This window comes from Octodon degus, unplaced genomic scaffold (assembly GCF_000260255.1).
Source record: "Octodon degus isolate 3935 unplaced genomic scaffold, OctDeg1.0 scaffold00063, whole genome shotgun sequence".
Classification (NCBI taxonomy): Eukaryota; Metazoa; Chordata; class Mammalia; order Rodentia; family Octodontidae; genus Octodon; species Octodon degus.
This window is the reverse complement of record NW_004524639.1, coordinates 7,455,255-7,469,562: the sequence shown is the minus strand read 5'-3', so window position 1 is coordinate 7,469,562 and position 14,308 is coordinate 7,455,255. Positions and strand designations below refer to the sequence as shown.

General features: G+C 46.5%; 1 protein-coding gene across 1 annotated transcript in view; it reads right to left on the bottom strand.

Annotated features, from left to right (window-relative positions):
* Positions 1–9,872: 9,872 nt before the first annotated feature.
* Positions 9,873–14,308, bottom strand: part of Aifm1 (apoptosis inducing factor mitochondria associated 1) — a 44,330-nt gene continuing 39,894 nt past the window's right edge. The window contains exons 14-16 of the mRNA XM_004634505.2: positions 12,388–12,512; positions 10,453–10,649; positions 9,873–10,139 (exon numbers count right to left, since the gene is read on the bottom strand). Of these exons, the coding sequence (XP_004634562.1) occupies positions 10,068–10,139; positions 10,453–10,649; positions 12,388–12,512 (394 nt within the window). The 3' untranslated portion in view covers positions 9,873–10,067. The remainder of the gene's footprint in view (positions 10,140–10,452; positions 10,650–12,387; positions 12,513–14,308) is intronic.

Below are 14,308 nucleotides of genomic sequence, written 5' to 3'. Positions count from 1 at the left end.
TTTTTTTTTTTTTGTGGAACTGCAGATTGAACTCAGGCACTTGCCAGAGAAGCACTTATTCTCCTGAGCCGTCCCCCCAGCCCCAAGGGAAATTTTCTGAGCTCCCTATTTGTTCATTGTTGTACTCCTGGGCATCAAAACTGAGCTCCTGAGGCCGGGGAGATGGCTTAGTGGAAGAAGCGCTTCCCTGGCAAGCACAATGACCTGACTTCAATCCCCGGTTCCACAAAAAAACAAAACAAAACAAAACAAAAAAAAACCTGAGCTCTTATCTCTGCAGCAAGTTGAGAACTGCCCTGGGGTATGGTGACTGTACATCCGCCAGCTTTTTTTTTTTTTTTTTTTTTTTGGCGGAACCGAGGATTGAACTCAGGCCCTTGTGCTTGCCAGGCAAGTGCTTATTCTACTGAGCCATCTCCCTGGCCCTATCCACCAGCTTTGCAGGGTGTTTTGGGGGCTAGGAGCTATGAAACGGTCCAGGGGAACGCATACTGTAGGACTGTGACTGAGAATAATCAAAGTACAAAAACTTTGTAGGGGAAATTATGGGTTTGAAGCCAAACTTTAGTCTAGGGGCTGAAAGATGCTCCTATGAAAATCTCTACATGGAAGGAAAAAAGGTGCTTATTCCCCTCTCTCCCGTAGTACGCGGCCATTTCCAAGTCACCAGTCTATTATCACAGGGTACAATTTCTAGGGATCCTAGGTGCAGATGTAACTTCTAGGCCAAAGAAGAATCACAGTGGGGTGTGGTAATGCACACCTGTAACCCCAGCACTCAGGAGGCTGAGGCAGGAGAACCGTTGCAAGTTTGAGACCAACCTGAGCTACAAAGTGAGCTCAAGGTCAGCCTGAACTGCATAGCAAGACAATATCAATGAGACAAAAAAAAAATCAAAAGCCATAAGCTAGGAAACCCCCCTCAAACATTTTTGTAAATGTGGTTGAGCCAAAGGGGCAGCAGAGTCATGGTGGGAAGATATTTGCCAAGGGCTTTGAGCTCCATTAGCATTTATTCTAGGCCCCAGAGTGGACCAGTGCTGAAGGCCACAGACAGATGAAGAACCACAAAACTTCCATATACAGGAGGCTGGGGCTCAAGGTGGCAAGATGATCCAGTTCATTGATGGCCAACCTTTTAGAGCTTTCAGTGATAACAAACAGCTCACCGCAGCATATGTACCATAGGTTTGCCACCACTGTCTTGTTCCCCTTGTTTCTGTGCCTTGCAAAGTGGCTGCCCAGGTTCATAAAAGTAGTTGGTGACAGAGCGAGGACTCTAATTGAGAAGCGTGCTCCTTCCACTATGCAGCTTGCTTTGTGGGAAGCATATAAGTAGGGAGCACTTCCTGGAACCTTGGGAAGAAGCACAGGGAGAAGGGAAAACCAGAGGGAAGACAGCAGAGGTTCCACAGGGAAGGCGAAAGGAGAGGCCTGAGGAAGAGTGAACAGAGGCATGTGATGTCTCTGGGCAGGACTGTAAGATCCTCTCTCTACTGAACAGACTGCTTTCCATGTCGTGTTCCTAAGAATGACAGAAGGTGCAACCAGAGGGACCTGGGAGATGGCTCAGTAGAATAAGCACTTGCCTGGCAAGCACAAGGGCCTGAGCTCAATCCCCGGTTACACACACACACACACACACACACACACACACACACACACACAAAGGTACAGCCAGAGAATGGGGAAGAACCATAGGTAGAACTGAAAAAAAAAAAAAAAGCCTGGCATCGATAGAAGCAAGGCAAGAAAGCGATCTGAGGGCCACTAACTTCCCGTTGGAACTCTCATATTCTCCTAGCACTTAGGTTGCATTAAAAGTCCCCATTGGCTACCAGCTTATAAAGCTACTGAAGTCAGGGGCTGTATTTTACTCCTTTCCTTAACTTCAGGGCTTAGATCCACCCAATGGCAAGCAGTAGCTGCCAGAAAATGTTTGTTAGAAAATGCTCTGCAAATGAATGCTTTTCTGCACATATTCTGAGTTCAATGCCCATGTCTGGTGCTCCACAGGAAGCTCCTTTGCTTCGCACCATCAGTGCCACCATGTCATCCATAAGAGCCCGCTTTGAAGGCTGGGCACCTCTGCCTCCAGAGACAAGACAGGATTGCTGGTCTTGTCCAGGAGTCTATCCTAGGCATGCCTTGGAGGCTCCATGGGGACTTCTCAAAGGGACAGGACTGGGCAACTTTCCCTAGGGGCTCTGCCTAGAATGGGCCACAGAAGAAATTTTGGCTAGATCCAAATTGTCGGTGCCTTCCATCCAAAGACCACCCAGAACACCCTGTGGTTGAACAAGTTGCACATATTACACATTGTAGCAAGGGAGAAGGCCCCCATGGGCAACCGTGGAGCCTCAGGAAGAAAGTGCTGCAAAGGACAGAGGCTTCAGGTTGTGCCGCAGTGCGAGAGGGGCTTTGGGGAAGGGTTTAAGGAAGCCAGGCTTCTCTGGATTGGATGCTGTTTGGAAGCAGGGGTATCCTATGATAGAATTGGGTATCTTGTTCAATAAAACTTCTCCACTAACAGGGCAGGCTAAAGCAAGGCTAGGGACTAGGGAGATGGCTCAGTAGAATAAGCGCTTCCCTGGCAAGCTCAAGGGCCTGAGTTCAATCCCTGGTTCTGCCAAAAAATAAAAATAAAAAAAATAATAATAAAGCAAGGCTAATGCTGAGGCTGGTAAGGAAGCAGCACTCAAGTTAGCCAGGCCCGGGGGGGGGGGTGTTTTGTTATTTTTGTGGTTTGGACAATGTTCATGTTTTTGTCTACATCTACACATGATTATGGAGTGGTCGCATTTTTGTCTCGTCTCATCATGGTCACACAGTGGCCTTGTATGATGCCAATGTCGTGTGCATGTCTATGCTCCCCAGAACACTAAGACCTAGCTGTGAGTGCCAGGTCAGTTGGCAGCCATACCAAGGCCTTGCATGCAGGACCAGGCTAGCTTCCGGATGTCAGGGGTTGTTTTTCTTTCTCAAAATGTCCATTTTTATTTATTTCCCTGTATTTCAAAGTAAATGATTTTTATTAGTACATTCTAGATATACATAATGATCACAGTCATCATCGGGAATTTGTACTTGCACATGATATAACTTGATTCTTTTTCCTCCGTTTACCTCCCCAACTTTCAAATCCTCTTCCCCTTCAAAATGTCCATTTTTAGATGATCCCTGATTTCTGACCAGAGCTTGGCAGCCCAGTATCTAAATCTTTAGACCCTCCCTGTACTCTGACCCAGTCACACCCATATGCAGAACCAGCCAGGCAGGGGGACGTCATCACTGGCTTGCACTGCGTGTATCTGTGTGTGGTTTTGTGTACGTGTGTCTGTACCCGCCAGAAATTCCCTGATAAGATGGGAAAGAGGCCAGAGGCGGTCCTAGCTTTTCTGCCCAGAGAGCAAGGCACGGGACTGAGTTCCAACAGTCTCTGGGACAGAAAGGGCACTCTCTTCTAGGTGGAGTCAGGGAATGAGGGGGCAGAAGGGACCCAGCCAGCAGCAGGCAAGCTCAAGAGGAGTGAGAAAGGGCAGAGGGAGTTGCAAAAGGGAGGGGAGCGTTCCTGTGTATAAATGGGTCTCTGGAGGAGCTGCTGCTTTTCCTTCAAGGAAGCAGCCTGCAATAGGTCACTGAGCGTTCCCACCCGCCTCTCTGTCTCCAAAACAGGCTTGTTGATTAGAACAACAACAACAACAAAAAATCACTCATGCTGACCTCATCCTTTACTCAGGGATTAATCTGACCCCTTTACAATCAGACTTTTATTTCCAGAGTTTGAACTGTTTGTTTAGTTGCATCGCTCGAGCTTTAAAATATTAGAACATCTCCTGCTGTGCCTTATAGGTAGCCTGGCAAGGTCTAGTGCCATCATTAACTGGTGCCAAGGTGCCATCTGATACCTGCTGGAGAATGGCAAGGGAAAGCAGGTTTGAAGTCAAGTGGTTGGACTGCCAGTGCATGGCATTTTGGCTAAACCCTGACTCTTCTTCCCAGGGTGGGACCAGCCCTGTCCTGCACTGTGACCTGGCTCAGCTGATCACACAGCCACTATCAAGGGCCAGATCTCAACAGGAACTGCCTGCCTGCGGCCAGAAAGCAGCCCCTGTGATCTCCCATGCCCTAGGTAGAGGAAATGGAGCCTGGGGAAGTGGCAAGCTGGGGCAGAGCACGATTGATGGGGGTCTGCACATCCTCAGGTATAAACAATCTCAATGGCAGAGATTAGAGGCTACAGAACAGGCCTTTTGTTTTACTGCCAAACGTGTTATATAGCATCATCCAACCAATCAACCAAGCATTTCACCAGTTTGTGGGGGAGCAAGTGGCCCCATGTTGAGGAAAAATAGTAGTTATCTGCTCTGGGATAGGGCTGTGACTTTTTCTCTTTCAGTACCAGGGATCAAACTTGGGATCTTGTGCTTATCAGGCAGGCACTTATGCCACTGAGCTATATGCTTGGCCCTTCTGCTCTGGGATAGTTTACTATCTCTGCAGAGTAACTTAAAGAACAGACAGGGCCGGGGGAGTAAGTTCAGTAGTAGAGTAAGTGCTCAGAATTCACAGTCTAGGGTTCCATCCCCAGAACTCCCCCCAACAGTTTACTGTGAATACTATGTGAAGTGTACATGTGTCAAAACAACATATGGCCGGGGACAATCCGTACGGGCCCCTGTCCTGTCCCTCTCTCAAACAGGAGCTTTCTTTCCCTCAATAAATATATTCTGCTTTTTTTTTTTTTTCGGACCCAGGGATTGAACTCAGACCCTTGCATTTCCCAAGGAAGTGCTTATTCCACTGAGCCATCTCCCTGGCCCCTATTCTGCTTATTTTAAAAAAATAACATATGGGGGTCTGGGGAGATGGCTCAGTGAAATAAGCACTTCCCTGGCAAGTGCAAGGACCTGAGTTCATTCCCCGGTTCCACCAAAAATAATAATAATAATAATAATAATAATAATAATAACAACAACATATGGAATCCCATAGACATGTACAATTTTATGTTGTTGTATAATAAAAACAAATTTCAGGCCTGAGATATAGCTCAGTGGCATAGTATCTGCCAGGCAAGGACAAGGCCCTGAGTTCAAGTTTGATTCCTGGTACCAAAGGGGGAAAACCTTTTTTTTTTAAAAAAAAGAGTAATTGGGTCTGGGGAGATGGCTCAGTAGAATAAGTGCTTGCCTGGCAAGTGTAAGGGCCTGAGTTCAATCCCCAGTTCCTCCCCCCCCCGCAAAAAAAAGAAAGAAAGAACAATTAGTATCTTCTCTTTCATATGTGGAAGCTAAAAAACATTGGCAAAGATGTGTGGATGGGGATGGGAGTTAGATTTGTTGTTTTGTTTTGGAGACAGAGTCTCACTATGTATATCAGGCTGGCCTTGAACTCACCATGTGGCCCAGACTGGCCTCAAATCTGAGTTCTCCTCCTGCCTCAGCCTTCCAAGTTCTGAGGTTATAGGTGTGAGCCACCACACCTAGTTATGAGGTTGGATTTGATCAGTGTATTCTGTGTGCATGTGAGAAAGTATCACACTGAGCATGAGTTATATTAATGTAAGCATAAACTAAGTAGAGCCAGGAAGGCCCACATTCAAGGGGAAAGTGAAGTTCAGTACACTGTAGGGAGAATACTGGGGCGCTTTTGAGGCTCTTGGAGCAAGGGGATTTCTCATAGCATCCAGCTAGCTGTGGCAGTGGAGATCCCTCCGCCTGTTCCCTGCAGTGGAGTGAACCACCCAGGATCCGTGGCAGGCAAGAGGGGGAAGTGCCTGGTCAGGTGGCACCCTGTAGTTATGGAGCCTCTTTCGTGCGAAGACTGGCAACTGTTTTGTGGGGACATGATGAAGATTCTGGAAGGCCAGGATGCCAGGAAGCTCAGGAGAGCGGCACGAGTTCGCAGATCAGGTGGTCCTCGAGGGGCTGCACACACCTAGCTGTCCCTTGCAAGGCCAAGGTGTTCAGGGCACTGTGACCCCTCATGGAGCCCTGCAGCTCCAAACCCAGGTCGAACCTGTGCATCTGGTGGACAGGAAACCCACTGGGATTGAGTGGAGAATTTCCTGAGGCAGGAGAGTGGGCTCGAATCTCCACAAGGTCAGGAAGAATTAGCCCCAAGCCTGAATTTACAGAGTCAATGGCCTTGCCTTGAAACATGGGTGGATGACCCCAAAGACACACAAGCGAGGCTACTGGTACTGAGCCGAGAAAGTAGCTTCTCCCTTGCCCAACTTTGAAGCCAGAGGTACCCTTTGTTCCATACACACTAAGAAAGTGCCCTGAGTCCTCAAAATAAGATCCCAAAGCCAGGCGTGGTGGTGCAGGCCTGCATTGCCACACTCAGGGGCATGGGGCTAGGGATGTAGCTCAGTGTATACATTCAGTCCCCAGTACTGCAAAATCAAGAAATAAATAATTTCCAAAAATAAAAATAAGTCCAAAGGAAGTAAATACTCTGGTTTCTCTTCAGATCGTATAAATCTTTCGCCTTTCACCAAAGGAGGTAAGTGCAACTGGAGTTCAGAGATGAATCATGCAACAGATGTGCCACCAAAGCAGGCTTGATGTGGGCCTTGGAAGAGTAGGGTTTGGATAAAATGGAGGAGCCCAGCGTGGTGGCACTCAGGAGTCTGAGGCAGGAAGATCATTGTGAGTTCAAGGCCTGCCTGGGCTGTTCAGTGAGTTTAAGTCCAGCCTGAACTACAAAAGTGAGATCCTGCGTCAAAAAACCAAAATTAAATACAAATGAAGGTGTCAATAAATGAAATGTGTGCATGTGTATGTATTAAGTGTTGGGAAGCTGGGATGGTGGTACACATCTATAATCCCAGCCTGGCAGGCTGAAAGGAGGATCACCATGAGTTCCAGCCTGGGCTACATCTTGAGTTCAAGGCCAGCCTGAATAACAGAGACTTTTGCCTCAAGAAAGCTAAAAGAGGGCCGGCCTCATAGCTCAGTGGATTAAAGAGCCTGCTTAGGCAGAGCGCAGCAACCAGGGATTTGATCCCCTATGTGCCGTGCTGGCCCTGCCCCGGGGCATGCTGAGACAGTGATTGGGACTGGGTATGGTGGTGCACACCTGTAATCTCAATACTTGGAAGGCTGAAAACAGAAGGATCACTAAGAGCCCGATCTACGTAGTGAGACCCTGTAGACCCTGTATCCCCTGCACTAAATGCAAAAATAAGTTTAGAAGGATCACCATGTTCTTTCCTTTTTTTTTTTTTTTTTTTTTTTCAGAACCAGGGATTGAACTCAGGCCCTTCTGCTTTCCAGGCAAGCACTTATTCAACTGAGCTATCTCCCCAGCCCCAGGATCACCACTTTCAATGTTTAAAAAAAAAGCCAAAAGAAGTGACAGGAAAGGTCAGACAGGCAGGGTGGACTGAGCTCATGGGGTGCTATTAGGAAAATCTGGACTCCTAATACTATATTAGGAGAATTTGGACTCCTGACTCAGCCTTCCTGGTGCTGGGATTACAGGTGTGCTCTACCATCAGCAGCATGGGGCTGGGGTGGCATGTGGAGCCGGGGATCAAACCGCAGTCCCTGCATGCTTGCTTAAGCTTGCCTAAGCAGGTGCATTAAACTGCTCAGCTATTTCTCTGGCCCCTGTTTTGTTTTTTCTGTCTCAATTGCCTGTGGTCATAGGTAGTCCTGACAGGGAGGGTACATGGACCAAGTGTGCTTGGGGAAGTTATCAAGCAGCAGTGGTTGACTAAGGATGGACACAATGCTGTGTGCGTCTTTCTTTGGATCTATCTCATACTATTGTACTTCTATAGTCCTTACTGATACCAGGAGTTTCTTTTGGGGGTGGAAGGCTGGGTCTCGTCATGTACTTCAGGCTAGTCTTCAACTCACTATGTAACCCCAGGCTGGCCTCCAACCTCTGAAGAACCTCCTGCCTCAGCCTCCCCAGTGCTGGGATTAAATTATAGGTGTGTATCACACTGCCTGACAACTGAAACTGGATTTGATTTTTAAATTTATATTTATTTTTGGTGCTTGAAATTGAATCCAGGGCCTTGTACATGTTAAATGTATGTTCTACCCCAGAGTTACAGCCCCAGTGCATATTTGGCTTTTAATTTTTTTTTTGGCCAGGATTGAATTCAGGACTCTGCGCTTGCCAGGCAAGCACTTAATCTACTGAGCTATCTCCCCAGCCTTGGCTTTTAAAAGTTAAGCAATTTAGCTGGGCATGCTGGGGCATATCTGTAATGCCAGCACTTCGGAAGCTGAGGCAGGATGATCAGCTGGAGTTTAGCACCAGCCTGCACTACAAAGTGAGTTCAAGTCCAACCTGAGTTGCATAGTGAAACCCTCTAAAAAACAAAACAAAACAAAACAAAACAAAACAACAACAACAACAACAAACAAACAAACAAACAGAAGGAAGTTATACAGCCCAGCTGGGTGTGGTGTCACCTAACTGTAATCTTAGAAATTAGGAGGTTTGAGGCAAGAGGATGATAAATTCCAGGGCAGCCTGGATTAAATAGTAAAACTCTATCTCAAAAACAAAAACAAAAAAAACCAAAATAGGGGCCAGAGAGATAGCTCAGCAGTCTAAAGCACCTGCTTAGGCAAGCTTAAGCAAGCGCGCAGGGACTGTGGTTCAATCTCCGGCACCACATGCCATGCCAGCCCTGTGCTGCTGGTGGTAGAGTATGCCTGTAATCCCAGCACCCGGAAGGCTGAGGCAGGAGGACTGCCACAGTTTGAGGCCTGCCTGGGCTACACAGCAAGTCCAAGTCCAGTTTCAATCGTATAGTATAACCATGTATCAAAAAATTAAACCAAACCAAACAACAAACCCACCCCCCAAAAAAAATTGTTAAATAATTTGAAAATGCCCCAAATCATTTAACTTGCAAAAATTCCATCTGTATTCCCAGCTAATCATTTGTAAAGTGAGGTATACCTGTAAGTATATTGTTGAGCAAAGGAGTAAATAAAGGACAGGTTTCTAGTTTATGGGATGGTAGGAGAAGTAGTCAAAAGATCATGAGCCTAAAGAATTGGGTCTCCAGTTTTGGCCAGGAAGCATGCAGTCAGTCTCTGAGTCCTTCTTTCTATTGGAATCTTTTTTTTTTTTTTTTTTGGTACCTGTACTGGAACTCAGGACTTTGCGCTTGCCAGTCAGGCACTGATACCGCTGTCCTAACTCCCCGGCCCCATCTACTGCTATCTTTTCTATGTATTATTTTTCTTCCCCCTTCATTCCTTTTTTTTTTTTTTTTTTTCAGAACTGGGGATTGAACTCAGACCCTTGCGCTTGACAGGCAAGTGCTTAGTCTACTGAGCCATCTCCCCAACTCCTCTTTTTTTTATGACAGGGTTTGTTATATAGCCCAGGCTGGTCTTGAACTCAATGTGATCTTCCTGCTTCAGCCTCCCAAGTGCTGGGACTACAGGCATGTGCCACCATGCCTGATACTATGTGTCCTTTCTGCCCCCTGTAGGATGACTTCGGTTCTGGGACAGCCGTTCCACACAAAGCCAAGTCTACCGCGCCTGTTTACTTGTTCCTTTCAAAAGGCTATGCATCAGAGCCTGGGCTAAACTCTGATGGCATAACCATGAACAAGTCCTCTCCCTGCAGCCTAGCAGAGGGACTGGCAAATTGGATTAGGTTTGGAAGGCCCAGGAACCTCTTCACAGAGGAGAGCATCAAGCCCTGTGAGGGGATCCTTGCAGGTGTGCGTGAGTGGAATCCAGGGAACTGACAGGAGCTCACACTGTGGAGTGGGGAATGTACCTGTAGCTGAGAAAAACCACGCTCAGGAGCAGCTACAGTGCACTTGCTGTGGGGTGTGTACAGCATTCCACCCAGATGTCCCCTTTAAAGGAACAGGACTTAGTTTAGAAGAATCAGATTTTATTGCATCATTTGAATATTAAGAATTCTCCTACATGGTTGAAAATATTCATAGAGAAGTTGATCATTTGCAGTCATACACATAGAGAAAGTCTGCTGAATAAAAAAAAATGCTCCTTCAGCCATCCCACCCTTTGCCAGGGATGGAGAACTCTTGGCTAGTCCCTTGTGGGCCTTCAGTCTTCATGAATGTTGAAGAGCTTGGCTAGTTCATTGAGGTCTTCATGCCGTTCGCCATCCTTAATGATCTGAGGGAGAGAGTAACACAGGTCTCCACCACACTCTGTGTGTGCACTGGCCCAGCCCACCTGGTGCAGCCAGTGCTTGCTGCACACTGGCAGGGAGGTGTGGGGACAGTTTTCTGCTCAGCCCAGTGAGCAGGCTGCTGGCAGCCTGTCTCTAGGCCACCCTGCTAAGTCCAAAAGACGTGAGCCAGTGCTGTGCATTTGGTCTATGATGTGACCAGGGTAGACAAGGCACCCTTGGGCACCTGAGGAAGCTACAGGAGTGCTGTCCAAGCCCACTTCCCATCTTCCTCTAAGAGCATTGACAGGCACCTACCTTCCTTGCTATTGGCATTCTGTTAAAGATGTTCCACAGCACGATCCCCACCACCACTTTGTCCCTGAGGTAGAAGACGACGCCTTTGCCGTAGTCCTCCCCTTCGCCGGGGGTCTGGGGGACTGCAGGGCTGCCGGAAGGAACAGCAATCTCGGAGGCCTCTGACTCTGTCTCACTCTCTGAACGGATACCGGTCCCTGTGCCAGCCCCACAAACACACACATACACACACACAAAGGCCAAACTTTAGTTACTATGAGCTTGTCAAATTCTAAATGCAAGGGGTCAGGGAGATAGCTCAGTAGAATAAGTGCTTGCCTGGCAAGTGCAAGGGCCTGAGTTCAGTCCCTGGTTCCACAAAAAAAAATAAAAATAAAAATAAAAATAAAAATAAAAATAAAAATAAATAAATTAAATAAATATAATTAAAAAAATAAATGCAAGTGTCTTGCAAGACCTGCCTCAAACTTCTCCTAAACGCTGTGTTTTTCTAGGCCCATCGGTGCACTTGGGTCTTCTCCACCCTTGCTTGCTCTAGCACATATACATGGCTAAGGTCCTAGACAGAGCAGAGCTTCAACATTCCCACCAGAGTTCTGTTGAACAGAGGTGCTAGAGGGACACTTTCACTAAAGTAGAAAGCATATCCATAAGGAAACCCTGCTGGAGACGTTTCTTCCCACGGGAAGAGAGACAGGAGGGAATGGCAACACATAAAGGAGCCACCTCCTCTGACGCACGGGATTTCAGATAACACTTCCGAGAGGACAGCACAAGGACCCCGAGGTGAAAAGGATCTGGGTCTGTCTTCTGTACCCACTCACCAGAAGACGTGGGAATTAAGGAATAAGAAATACACTTGAATTGCTTGGGAAAAGGGCCTACAGACCCATAAAATGACTTCCTTTCTCATTAAATAGCAACCTACCTTTCAAACATCTCGGGCAAAAAGACAGAATCTAAGTAACTTTGAGCCCAGGTCGTGGGACAAGGCCAAGGAGTTAACAGACACGTGTGGGAGGACAGTTCATTCCAGGACAGCTGCCTGCTGTCTAAAGCAAGTGTGGCACTTGGATCTGACAACTGGAATTAGAAGCAGCTCAAGAACCACTTATCCCAGGGCCCATGGAATAAGCTTAGCTGGTCCTATGCTGAACTTCTCAGGCCTGCTTTGCTTTTTTTTTTTTTTTTTGCAGGACTGGGGATTGAACTCAGGCCCTTGTGCTTGCCAGACAAGCACTGATTCTATTGAGCCATCTCCCCAGCCCCCCTGCTTTGCTTTGTTTGGTTTTGATTTTCTGAGACAAGGATTTGCTATTTAGTTCAGGCTGGATTTGTTTTTTTCTTTTTTTTTTAATTTTTGGTGGACCTGGGGATTGAACTCAAGCCCTTGCACTTGCCAGGGAAGTGCTTATTCCACTGAGCCATCTCCCCAGCCCCATCAGGCTGGATTTGAACTCACTAGGTAGCACAGGTGGGCCTCAAACTCATGGCAATCTTGTCTCAGCCTCCCAAGTGCTGGAATTACAGGTGTGTACCACCACACCTGGCCTGGTTCTTGATATTAGCATGAAGCAGGAAATTAAAAAAAGAAAAGAAAACCAAAACAGAAACCTACAAAGTTCAGTTGTCTTCATCACCTATGTCTTCCCAGCCCTAAGAGACAAACTAAAAAAACAGCGTTGCTGAGCTGGCCACTGCCCTCTGTCCAGCATGCACACCCACAGTACTTGAGTCTGTGCTTTGACCAGGACACTGATCTTGCCAGAGCCCAGACCACTGAAGAGTAAGGACTTCAGGTTTGGTTTCTTTTAAAGCATAGCATGAAGAGAGGCTTTCATGACCAGCGCCCTGTAGCCAATACAGAATTGCCTTGTTCAGGAAACCTTGGACCACTGCTTCTCAATGTTCTGCCAAGGAAAGTGGCTTCCTTACCTGATTGCTCTGTGGCAGATTTTGGGTTGTCTTGTGCAGTTGCTTTTGCAAAAACACCAACTGTGGGTAAACTACTGTCCACGAGGCCAATAGCTTCATAGCCAACGTCGGGGCCCAAATCACTCCTACGGAAGAAGAGGGTCTTCTGTCAAGACTGTAAGGGATAAGGCAGCAACACACATTCTCCATTCTCCACACTGCACTCAGGCAGGCCAAAGGACTTAGGATGTGGAATAGGAGAAATACTCAACTGCTCAAACGCTACTAGGTCACCTGGGCCAACTATGAGAAAGCAGGGTTATTCCATGCTGCTTTTATTTTTTCTTAAGAAGCCACCACACATCATATATCCATACAGTGATCTAAACTTTCTGAAATTTATTCCTGCTTTTTTAGGGTCTTTTTAAGATTTTTATTTATTTATTTTTGTACTTTAGGGAAGGGTCTACAGGGTTTTCAGGGTCTCACTAATAGATCGGATTTGTAGTGGTCCACCTGTTTACAGCCTCCCAAAAGCTAGGATTATAGGCATTTGCCATCACGCCCAGTCTCAATCACCATCTCAATCACCAGCTTTAATCCGCTGAGCTATTTGGCCGGCCCTTTTTTGGTCTTTTTGAGATGGGTTTTACTATGCAGTGCCTTGCAGCCCAGGCTAGTCTCCAACTGGTGGCAATCCTCTTGCCTCAGCCTTCCACATGTTAGGATTACAGGCATATTCCTGCTTTTATCTCATGCCACATTTGGGGAGGTATAGTTTCCCTGATTTTGCTACTTTCCTTTCTTTAACTTACCCTAAAATGGTCTGTACAGCTTTAAAGAGCATTCCATTTTGACAGAACTCGAGATGCGTTATGGTTTCACTAACCTCCATAATTTCCCATGGTTAGCCTTCAGTTTTCGGTACTGGAAAATGCTTTCCATAAGGAGGCACCTTCATCCACTTGGTCATTTATTTTAACTGCTCTTCTTGGAAACCCTTCCTGTCATCATCACTCCTTCCTTTTTTCTTTTTTGGTTTGTTTTGTCTTGTGACAGGGTTTTGCAAAGTAGCCGAGGCTGACTTCAAACTTGTGACCCTCCTGCTTCCACCCCTCAAGTGCTGCATAGCTGTGCACCACCACGCTTAGCTTATGCCTTTCCTAATATGCGAGGAACTTGGCAGACAACATAAGGCACACATAATGTTACCACACTGTCTGGCAAATATCTACATGTTTTGCTTCTGCTGCTCCACATTTTATCTTCTTGGTCATGATAGCTCATTGCATAGATTCACTTTTCTCTAACTACTATCCTACATGCTTGGACCCTGAGATTCCCTGCTCACTCATACAGTGTGTGTGTGTGTGTGTGTGTGTGTGTGTGTGTGTGTGTGACTGTCCTGAAATATATTTGCATCAGTGGCAAATATCCCTAACAGCAACCAGTTAAAAGCTTCAGTTGTTTGTTTGTTTTTTTGATAAGTCTTGTGTAGCCCAGGCTGGCCTTGAACTCTCAGAGATCCTCCTCAGTTTCCAAGTGCTGGGATTATAGATGTATACCACTACATCTAGCTCAGCTTCAGAATCTTTGATTTTGTCTATGTGTCCTATCTTTCAAATCAATAAAATAAAAGGTATCAAATAGGGGCCAGGCCAGTGTTCAGGACTATCCAACATTGACCCTTTTTTTAAAAAAAAATTTATTTATTTGTGTGTGTGTGTGTGGGGGGGCCAGCTCAGCCCACCAGGGGGCGGGGCTGGCTGGCATATGGTGTTGGGGATTGAACTGCGGTCCCTTGTGCTTTAGCTAAGCTTGTTCTAAGTAGGTGCTTTAGACCGCTGAGCCATCTCACCAGCCCACATTGACCTTTTTTTAATGTAAAGATTATCTTGATTTTGTTTTTTTTTTTTAAAGGATTTATTTTGTCTTTATTTTT